General features: G+C 40.3%; 1 protein-coding gene across 1 annotated transcript; it reads left to right on the top strand.

The window, feature by feature from the left end:
• The first annotated feature begins 230 nt into the window (after positions 1 to 230).
• Positions 231 to 10,242, top strand: MED17 (mediator complex subunit 17). The gene is made up of 11 exons (XM_008948833.1): positions 231 to 393; positions 759 to 978; positions 2,343 to 2,479; positions 2,579 to 2,663; positions 3,621 to 3,773; positions 4,214 to 4,344; positions 4,761 to 4,945; positions 5,481 to 5,618; positions 6,580 to 6,697; positions 7,982 to 8,141; positions 10,019 to 10,242. The coding sequence occupies exons 1-11, from the start codon at positions 301 to 303 to the stop codon at positions 10,222 to 10,224; spliced, it is 1,626 nt and encodes a 541-aa protein (XP_008947081.1). The 5' UTR covers positions 231 to 300; the 3' UTR covers positions 10,225 to 10,242.
• Positions 10,243 to 11,337: the final 1,095 nt, after the last annotated feature.

Below are 11,337 nucleotides of genomic sequence, written 5' to 3'. Positions count from 1 at the left end.
GGTGCCGGGGCTGCGGCCCTGCCTTCCCCGAGGCCTGCTTTCCTTTACCCCTTCCCACCTCCCCTTCCCCAGGGTATTCCTGACTGAGTGCGAGGGTGGAAAAGGTCCAGATACCGTGCGGTTGTGTTGTGTTTCTCGTTGTTACCGTCTCTCTGTAGTTCAAGACTCGAGCCTTACACCGTATTTTTTTACAGTCCTTTGTTTTCCTCTCTTGTTTCATTTTTAGGACTGGTAAAGTTTCAGCCATCCCTCTGGCCGTGGGATTCAGTGAGGAACAACTTGAGAAGTGCCTTGACCGAGATGTGTGTGTTGTATGATGTTCTTAGTATTGTCAAGGATAAAAAGTTCATGACTCTTGATCCAGTTGTGCAGGATCCCCTTCCCCCGAAACAGGTATGCTGGACCTAGCTGTGTCGTTTGCGTGGAGTGATACTGAAGATTTTATTCCACTGCCTTTTTTTTTTCATGTATGACATATACAAGGTAGAGTAAAACGTTCTTTGGGATGTGCTGGTGCAGTGCTTTGTGGGGCAGGGGAAGGGTGGAACAGGAGACGAGGCTGATTTCAGAGGCCTCTGCTAAAGCCACAAGTCAGAATGTAACCTGTGGCTATATGGGGCTGGTGTGAAAGCCATTCTGGACGGGTTCCTGAGCACCCAGTGAAAACAGCTTACCAGTCAGTGTCAGTTAATTTCCACTAACAATAATTTTTTTACAGGGAAGATGCACAGAGTTTTTTCTCTTTTTTTTTTTCCCAGAATCCTCAGTTTCTACAGTTGATTTCAAAAAAGAAGTCATTAGCTGGAGCAGCTCAAATCCTGTTGAAAGGTGCAGAAAGATTATCCAAGTCAGTTGCAGAAAACCAGGAAAATAAGCGGCAGAGAGACTTCAACTCTGAGCTGCTACGACTGAGACAACACTGGAAGCTGAGGAAAGTGGGAGACAAAATTCTTGGCGATCTGAGCTACAGAAGTGCAGGTGAGCAGTAGGCTCCTTAGTTTTTCTGAAGAGTGAATACTGTTAGGAAAAGTAGATGGTATATCACTAATAATATAATTTAACAATTTATTTTGTGTTTACAAGACACGATTATAAAAGGAGGAAACTTATTTTATTAGTGGGAAGATGTCATGCCATACTCAACCTAGAAAGTGATTTTTAAAATCTCTGTAGGACTGTAGTAAAGACAGCTTTACAGAAACAGCTCTGCATTGGCAGTGAAGTTGATCAGTAGATAGGCAGGCTCTGTCATCTTTGGCTTTTATCTATATTTGGCCTGTAAAACATTTAAAAAGAAGAAGAGGAGTATGTTGTATTTTCCTCTGAGCAAAGATCATAGAATGTCTGATGTTGGAAGGGGCTTCTAAGGATCATCTCATCTAACTCCCTGCTTCTCGGAGGACTACCTAAAACGAAGCCATGGGACTAAAGAGCGTAATCAAAGATAGATTTATTATACCTGTTATTCCTGTATTTTTGGTAAATGATTCTGAGAATATGCATTATTTCAGGGGTTACAGTAAGAGAGAGTAGCCAGCCCAGAATTCTAGAGCCAGTTATGGAGTGAAAGGGAGAATACGGAATCTCACAAAACTTAAGGCAGATACAAAGCAGGCATCTGATCTGGTTATGTGGGGCTCCTGTTGTCACTGGTTAAGGAGGTGAAGAACAAATGTAAGGTTACTTGTCTTGTGTTCATGCAGAAGCTGTAGATGTAATCCAGGATGTGTCCTATTTTAGATTATTTATCCTAAAGTGGATGAACTGCCTTGGATGTGAAAGGGTTGGAGCTAGGGGCAGACATGGGTATCTGCTTTTATCAGTGCCTCCTGAATGACTGTGGGTTTTGTACAGGTGTTTTTTACAGACAGAACATTGTCATAGTTTTAAGACTACAAGCCAAACAGCATCAGCGTTCCTTTAAATCAGTAAGGGTGCTGCACCTCAAGCTACTTGCCTACAAAACTTTGGGCAGTTAACTTTTGTCTTGTTTCAACCAAACACAACACCTGTATTTGGTTATTTTTTTTTTTTAATACTTCCATGCATCTATTGACACCATTTTGAAACACTGTTGTTTTTCTCCCAGAATTATTAAATAATGCTTAGTAATTTTCTGTAAAATACTATACATCATACACTGGAGGACTGAGATGCTGATGTGCTGAAAGGAGCTTTTTAATTCACCTCTTAAGAATTCATTTAGAAATCTGAGTAAAACTCAACTGTGGCTTTTTGGAAACTTAGAAATGCATATTCTTACAAAACAGAGGTGTGAGCTTTGTTGTTTGCAGGAGATTCTTTATAGAGAGTATGTACATCTTTTGTCCTTCCTTTCTTAGGCTCCCTTTTTCCTCATCATGGCACATTTGAGGTAATAAAGAACACTGACATTGACCTGGATAAAAAGATACCTGAGGATTACTGTCCTTTGGATGTTCAAATTCCAAGTGATTTGGAGGGATCAGCATATATCAAGGTTTGCCAGAGAAATTCTAATAACATAGGATAGCTTTTGTTTTGGTATTTGTATGCTTAAGATACAGAACAAACATCAAATACGTTCTCTTTTGCCTAGGTTTCTATTCAGAAACAAGCTCCAGACATCGGTGACATTGGGACAGTCAATCTCTTTAAGAGACCCATGCCAAAGGCAAAGCCAGGTATCATTAGCTGTGCGTTGGGCTTTGAGTATGCTCCCAAGAAATGGGTTTGCGTGTCATGGCTATTTGAAAATTTTAGCACGTAGCCTGAAAGAAGTGAAGAAGAATATTCTTAATTAAATGGAAATTTTCTGTCTTGGTGTTGCTTGGGCTCAGGAAATACGATGCTTTCAAAGAGTGCTCCTTCAGTTCTTCATACATGCTTACTCCATTTCTGGAACAGCATTACTAGGATTGTATTAAGTATTCTGGGGCACCTTTTGTTGGTCATTAGAGGTTTGAGCGCAGAACCGAATGCAGACCAAGGTCCTGTCTTTCGGCTGGTTACATCCTGTTAGCTCAGCTGAACTGAGTGACTGCTCACTCTGAGCTATGCCCAAAATGCATCGTTTGTTTCTGTGACTCCTTTGTACTCTCTGGGTCTGAGACTGCAGACGGTGTGTGCATTAGTTACCAGATAGATTGATTTGTTTGATATGCGCCAGTATGCGAAGCTGTGAACTTCTGTGATTAAAAATTCATCCTTTACGCTTTAGGATTAGAAAGAACTGTCAGGATTTTATTTCACAGTGATCTGACACAGATGCTTGTGTTGTTCTGAACACAGATGAGATCCTGAACTATGTAGATGTTTCATGTGGTATTCAATGTACAGTATAAAGCTTGTGTGCTTACTCAGGCCAGAATCTTCCAAGAATTTTGTGCCTAAAAATCCTGTGAAAGCACGTATGTGAACTTCACGGTTTTTGGTGCCTCATTGTACACTAAATTTAATAAAGCTAGAAGTAAATTGCAACTTAAGAAGCAGAGTTTCATAAGCAGAGTTCACAAGAGGCTTTTTGAACTGGTCATGTAATAGGCAGTTCTAGAAGGGAGTTGCAGTTCACAATATATGTATTTGTAAAATCAAAGTAAAATGTATTAGTGTTATTTTGAACATTGATTTCTGTTTTTCAGGTTCTCCACACTGGCAGACGAAGTTGGAGACTGCACAGAATGTTCTTTTGTGCAAAGAAATTTTTGCCCAGCTGTCAAGAGAAGCTGTTCAAATTAAATCACAAATTCCCCACATTGTTGTGAAAAATCAGATAATCTCTCAGCCTTTTCCAGGTAGAAAACTTTTAAAGACTTCTTAACCTATGATTGTTCGCTTAAACATGAACTAAAATTCTTATTGATGTGATCTTTTTTAATGATCTCTGTTTTTTTTTTTTAAATAGTGATCTGGTTTCCCAAAGGTTGAAAATCAAAAAGTTCCCAGAATTTGAATTTTGTTTGCTAATTATAGAAACATTCAACTAAATGCACTTTAGCTTGTAATTTACTCATATTTTGTAATGCCAATTTTGGGTTGTTTTTTGTAGTGATTGTGGTTTTTGTCAGTAGTGCTTAAAGCTGTTAACTGTAATGCTGTGTGCACGTTGCAGTTTGGAGCTGTGCATGTGTTATTGCTCCTGGATAGCAGGTCGGTAACATTTAAGGCTTGAGTTAGTAAGTCTTCAGAAACTTTTTTTTAAAATTTTGTTTCTGTTTCCATCTGCTTTGTACAGGTTTGCAGTTGTCGATTTCTCTGTGTCACTCTTCCAATGACAAAAAATCACAAAAATCTGCTTCTGAAAAACAGAATCCAGAGGATCATCTCTATGTTCTGGAACATAATCTGCATCAACTTATCAGAGAGGTAATGCAATCATGGTCAAGTACTGAAGAGTTTTGGGGCTGTTGTTCAGGCTCCTCCGTAGCACGTGGCAGTGTTATAACAGCAGAGCGCCACCAGAGGCCAGTCGCTTTCTATCCTTTTGTGTAAGGACAGAACCTGCCGTTCAGTTCAGTGTGTGTAGGTGGTCAGAGATCCCTAGCACTAGCAGGAATTCCTGCTAACCTCAAGCCAGGCTTGCTCACTTAAGAAAAGCTATGCAAGGTTTTTCCACTACAGCTCATCAAACCCCTTTTTATCCTTTGTGTCTAATTAGTGCATGACAAGTACTTTAAGAGAACATCTGTTCAGACCATACTCCCATGAAGAAAGAACAATCAATTACCACAATAACTTCACTTCTTTTGAGAAGTCACTTCCTTTTCTAACATCTGTTGCAGTGTCACAAGCAAACCCTGAGCTCCACGGTGATGCCACATCCAGCTAGTGCACCTTTTGGCCACAAGAGAATGAGACTTGCAGGACCCCAGGCTTTCGATAAAAACGATATCAGTTCTTTACAGTCGAATGAAGGACTTCTGGAAAAAATAATAAAGCAGGCAAAACATATCTTTTTGAGACGCAGGTAGGTCACAGGCTACTCTTGTTAAAGTTACATGAAAATGTAGAATACAACTGATCTTTCTCAGTGTTCTTAAAGCTACCTAGTTCACTGTTAAAATAGTCTTTATGTACTAAGAACAGATAACATGTTAGGAAATATGAGCAAAGAGTAGTCGGCTAGTAAAAATAAAAAACCATATCTCTTTTGAGATCTCTGTGACAGTTATAATATAGGCTACTGATAATTGTTCTTACTTTTCTAAAACTGCCTTTAAGTCTTTTTTTAGTATGCTTTGCTGTGCAGTAGCTGATACTGAGGAATACCACTGCAATACTGCTGCAGAATGTATGTGAAATGTAAACAAGTGGGTGTCATTAGCACCAGAGTGGTGCTGAAATAGAACTTTGATCCACGTGGTTCTGTTAAATTTGCCTTTTTTGTGTGTGTGTGCCACAAAAAAAACCTGCCAAGCTAATAACCTGCTCATTTCCTTCCAACAAGGTAACAGCAGAGATTGTCTAGATTATTGTCCGTGGAATGTGTCTTTATCTTCTAGAACTGCCCGAACCATCGACAGTCTGGCAAGTCGTATTGAGGATCCTCAGATTCAGGCCCACTGGTCCAATATAAATGATGTTTATGAATCCAGTGTTAAAGTTCTAATAACTTCTCAAGGATATGAACAGATATGCAAGTAAGTATGAAAATGCAAGTGTCTTTTTAGTTACAGAAGGATGGAGCAATGACAGAGTGTATTCAAGTTGAGTTTTACAGATATAGATTCTCTTCAGACAGACAAGTAGGAGCCCATTATTTGTATGTTTGTTTTTCTGAGTTATGTGAGGAACAGCCACACTCTTCACTCACTTCACACTTTAATGAAGAAACTTAGTAAGTCATTAACTGCAAAGTTTCCTTTCAAAGAAAGAATTGAAGGTGAAAGTGGCCGTTCAAGGTGGGATTTACTTTGGATAAAGATAGCCGACTATAAAGCATCTTTGCATGTGCTGGATTCTTAACTTCAGTCTGGTCATGTGCAGCGAGTCAGTGCTCAGTCCTGGCTTGGTTGCATAGGGACTGAAATGTGTCACACTGTTAGTTGTGCACATAGTCATTAACATGAGAGATTTCATGTTCCAGAAACGAATGCCTGCATGCTGACCAGTGAATTAACTAATGCATTGACAGCGGATGACCCAGATATTTTTTTCCTTTTTGAGCAGTCCTCACTGGCTCCACAGTGTGGAGCAGAGTATGGTCATTGGTGCAATTCACGGCCTCAGTGCCAGAGTGCCTACACTGCCCAAGTCTTGGCTGTAGGGTAGAACACGCCCTGAGTACACACCACTGTCCCCTGCACCTTTAGAAGGAAACAGGCACAGGGGCAGACAAGGACCTGTGAGGCACCTCAGGAGTTTCCTTGACCTGAACAAGCAGTGGGTCAGGTCTGGAAACATGCCCCTGCAGAATAGTGGGAGCTGTTATGGGAAGCAAAGAAACTGAAATGTTTGGAGTTGCTGTTGTGTTCCGTTGGCTTCACACTGTCCTCTTCTTAGAATTCTTGTTAACAAATGGGAGGGATTTGGTTTTCTTTCCTTCACATTTGCCCAAGTGTTGTCATATGTTTTGAGCAAATGCACATCTTGTCTTCAAAGATCCATTCAACTACAGCTGAACATCGGAGTTGAACAGATCAGAGTTGTGCATAGAGATGGAAGAGTTATTACATTGTCCCATCAGGAGCAAGAACTGCAGGATTTCCTTTTATCTCAGGTAAACTTGTATACATCATTCTTCACCTTTAGGTCGTGTTTGGGAAACAGAAGTTAGAATCTCACCTTTACATAGTAATGGTTAGAAAACTTCAAGTCAAGATAGTGAAAAATAGGAAAGTGGATGACTGAATTTTTCAGTGTATTTGTATAGCAACTGTAGCAGCTCTTACTAAAATATAGGGCCAGTTTCTACTAAGGTCAGTAGTAATATTTTTTTTCTCTCGCCTTTAAAATATATTTGTTTATGCTACTCATTATGGGAGTGCTAAAATTTTTGCTTACTTCAGAACAAGTCGGTGTGAGTCATGGCAGACAACAAGGTGCTCAATACATGAAACTTACTGTAACCAAGTCCTATCTAGAGTAGAGATCTTAATGAGCTCACAGTTACTGTCACTTCAACCTTGTTTTGTTAGTGCTCACTTTGCTTCAGCCACTACCAAATCAGCTGATACTTGAATGAACTGTGTTTTCTTAATTGCTTGGGGCAAGCTGCTGGTTTTAATCAGAAGTGGCAGTCTCCCTACGAGGCATTATAAATAGTCAAAATACAGGTCTTTAATAACAGTAGTTGGCCTGTTGCAGTTATATGAAACTCCACCACAGAAAACAAGTTGAAACAGATTCTGCTGAGGGTATCTCTTTTTGCTTAAGCATTTTCAGACTTGTTCACAAACGGCTGCTGAATGGCCCTAGATACTTCCTTGTTACAAGTGTTAAGTCTTGATACAGGAAAGCATTAGCATTTAAGCTTTTAAGCTGTTAAAGCTCAGCACTTACAATTATGCATTAATGGAGATAATCATGCATCTGAGAACCTCAACTGTTTGGTTTGTTTTTTCCTGAGTTTGCTTTGATAATACTCTTAGATTTTACCTATTTTACAGCAGAGGTCTCATCTCCATTCAAAGAAAGGATTTTTTCAGAATTGTTTTTGTATCACTTGAATTAGTTCTTGAGACTTAATTGAAGTTTTTTGTAAATTGAAAGCAATACTTAAAATGTCTAAGCCCGTATACCCATAGAAAATACATCTGTGTGGTATGCTTAATACAATGGTTTTCTCTGCAGAGTCTAAAATCAAATAACACAAAGCTCTGCTAGCACTTACATAGCATATGTGTTTGAAAAAAGTCCTTGTGCAACTAGAGAACTTTAGACAAAGTCACTTTTTAAGTATCTACTGTACAGCAGCAGAAGAAATGCTTAGTAAAACCAGTAGGCAGTTCTTTCTGTGGTGTGCAAATACTGAACAGAAAATGAACCTCTTGGTACCTTTCAGATGTCACAGCACCAAGTACATGCAGTTCAGCAGCTCGCAAAAGTTATGGGATGGCACGTGCTGAGTTTCAGCAATCATGTTGGTCTGGGGCCAGTGGAGAGTATTGGCAACGCCTCAGCAATAACTGTAGCATCACCAAATGGAGACTATGCCATTTCAGGTACTGTTTTCTAGTCCAAACGTATGGAAAACCTTACAATTCTTAAGTGAATTCTACAGGCTTTTTAAGTCTTTCTGAAATAGTCTCTAGTCTTTTATAGAATGTTAATTTACAGCAAAATATTCTAGAAACAATCCCTTTTGTGTACGGAATTGACACCTAAATAGAATCGATACCTTCCCCAGTAAGCCACTTAATATAAACCTGGTTTAATTTACACAGGCTTGAAAATATTTCTTAGAATTAGCATAGAAAAAATAGATTATGGAAGCCATCAAGATCCTGAGAGAAGGGAACAAGGCAAACAACAGGGTCACAGCTCTGGACCTAATGAGAACAAAGTTTGGGCTCTTCAGAGATCTTGGAAGAATCCTTTGAGATACAATCCTATAGGATGGAGAGGAGTCCAGGAGAGCTGGTTCTTCTTTTTTTTTTTTCTTCCCCTCCGAGGATCATCTCTTTGAAGCTTAATGTGCAGAAAGTTGTGCAGAGGTGACAGAATGCCTGTGTAGATGAACAGGGAGCTCGTGACTAACCTCTTACGAGAGTCCTCCTCATAGAGAGGAACCTGCAAGAGATTATAGATGGGATCAGTTTTGCTGAGAGGAAGAGAGAGATGCTGTCCAAGCATGCATGGTTGGGGGCAGGAAAGCTAAAGCCTATTGGGACTTGAATCTGGTGAGGGACATACAGGGCAAGAAGAAGAGCTTCAGCAGGTATGTTGTATTAGCAGCAAAAGGAAGAATAGGGAAAATGTGGCCCTGCTGGTAAGGGGGAGAGGTGGCACAGGATGTGGAGAAGGCCGAAGCACTCGATGCCACCTTGGCTTTGCTCTTAAGTCGGGCCTTCAGGAATTCCAGGTCCCTGAGACACTTGAGAAATTTTGGAGTGAAAAAGAAGCTCTCTAGAGGAGGATTGAGTCAGAGAACCTTTGAACAAACCAGACATACACAAGTTCATGAGACCAGGTGGCATGTATCCATGAGTGCTGAGGAGCTGGCTGATGTCATTGCAAGGACACTCTTAATGATCTGTGCATGGTCATGGTGATCAAGAGGGGTTCCTGTGGACTGGAACAAGGCGGATGTCATCCTATATTTAAGAAGGAGAATCAGAGAACTACAGTCTGATCAGCTTCATTGCAATTACTGGGAAGATGAAGCAAAAAAAAACAGTCTCAGAAGCAGTTTCCAAACTTCTGTTAAGGAGAAGGTGGTGATGGGCAATAGTCAGTGTCAATTTATGAAGGAGAAATTATGTTCTATCAGCCTGATGGTCATTTTCCAGTAGAAGGCTAGCTTGGTAGGTGAAGAGGAATCCAAGTGTTATCTTTCTAACTGCTTATTTAAAAACGAAACACTATCACCCAGCATCAAAACACACAGCCCCATCCAAGCCAACAGAACACCACCCCTCCACTAATCTTGCGGAGTTTTGTGATTAAAAGCAACAATTTGTCCTGAGCAACCTCATGTCAATCTAAGATAAATCCACTAGAAACAGTATCTTGATCATGTTTTTTAACAGAATGGTGAGGAATACATCCAAGGGAGGAATCAGCAAAAAAAGCCCTCTGCCCTTCCTGGCATCATTAGGGAAAAATGAATGTATTTCCAAGTGTGTCAGTGGATTTTTTTTTGTGAAATGTTTCATTTCCTCTAACGAAGAACGTGCGGTGCAAAAGCAACAAAATCATAGAAAAGTGGGAGATGAGAGAAAATTCAAAGAGAAAAACTTCTTAAACTGTAAGATAATTTGCCTAGTTTCAGCATGTTTGGAGTTCAGTAGGAGTAATGTATAGCATACATGGGGAAGGATATTTATCTGAGGAATTCCTAGAGTGTAAAAACGCTCATCAGGATCTCTGTTCGTTACAGTACGTAACGGCCCGGAGAGCGGCAGCAAAGTCATGGTTCAGTTTCCACGGAGTCAGTGCAAGGATCTCCCCAAGGGCGACGTGCTGCAAGACAACAAGTGGAATCATCTTCGAGGGCCTTTCAAGGAAGTGCAGTGGAATAAAATGGAAGGGCGGAACTTTGTGTACAAAATGGAACTGCTGATGGCCGCCCTGACGCCCTGCTGATCACCCGCGGCCCCGTGAGCCCTCACGGCCTGGGGGGCAATGCAGGAAAGCAAACCCACACTTACTCCCTGTACACGTACCTCCAGTGTGGTGTTTCTAATAAAACTTTTTTCAGTGGCATTTAAAATGCAGCTTTTTGGCAAAGTTCCTTTCAGCTCTGTCTTTGCAGGCTGCTGTAGCTAGAGTAACAGAGCTGAGTAGTTAATGTACGTCTCTTCTTATAAAATTAAATTCTGTACTCCTTCACTACATGCAAGGTGTTTGTTGAGAGTCATTCCCTTTCCTTTTGTGCCCCTACTTTTTCTCAATGGATCTGCACAAGTATTTCCAAAAGATTAAAATTGTTAGAATTGAATTGTGTCATCAGTAAAGTTTTTTTAGTGGCTTATGCCCCAGGGAATGGCTATTCCTGTGGAAGCTAGTGGGCTCATTTAAGAGGTGAGAAACAGAGGAGAAGCAGAACTCCTTTGTCAAGAATTAAGGCTAAACAACTTAAGTTGAGGAACAGTCTTTACTGCATGACACTCCTGAGTTGGAGTTTGTACGTTGATGTGGCTTCTGAACAACCCATTTCTTTTTGAGGTATATTTACTTAGCAATTTAATTTTGAGAGTTATGAAGTGACAGCTTGTGGCAAATGTCTTTCTTCTCTGATGGCTATAGATGTGCCTGTGTGGGGTTGGTTTATTTTTTCTGCTTGTTTTTGCAAGCATGTAGAGGAAAGGGTCTTACTCTACTTGCAAAATTCTGACCATTTCGGTTTGTGGGTGACTTGTGTAAATTCATGTCAGGATAGAAGCAGGTAGCTCACGCAGGAGATGTCAGGTCTCGGCACGTTTACTGTTCAGGGGTGGAGGTTTTGGTGGTAGGTTGTTTAGTTTTTTTTTTTTATCCTGTACTCTCACTGATTATCTTCCAGTGAAACAATAATATCCTCCTGAAGATCAGCTCTTTTGAGTTCTCTTAAAATAAAAGTCACATTTTTGCCTTTTCTTGGTTGTAAATATAGCCTTCTTGAAGCTTACAGTAAGGTGTTGCACAAAGCTTTTCTTCTGTTTGATGATTAATTGCTAAAGATCTTTTTGAAACCAGTTGCTGAACTGGTTCAGACTC

This window comes from Merops nubicus, unplaced genomic scaffold (genome assembly GCF_000691845.1).
Source record: "Merops nubicus isolate BGI_N331 unplaced genomic scaffold, ASM69184v1 Scaffold50331, whole genome shotgun sequence".
NCBI classification, from domain to species: domain Eukaryota; kingdom Metazoa; phylum Chordata; class Aves; order Coraciiformes; family Meropidae; genus Merops; species Merops nubicus.
Note: the sequence above shows the minus strand (reverse complement) of the source record. Positions and strands in the feature narration are given on the sequence as shown.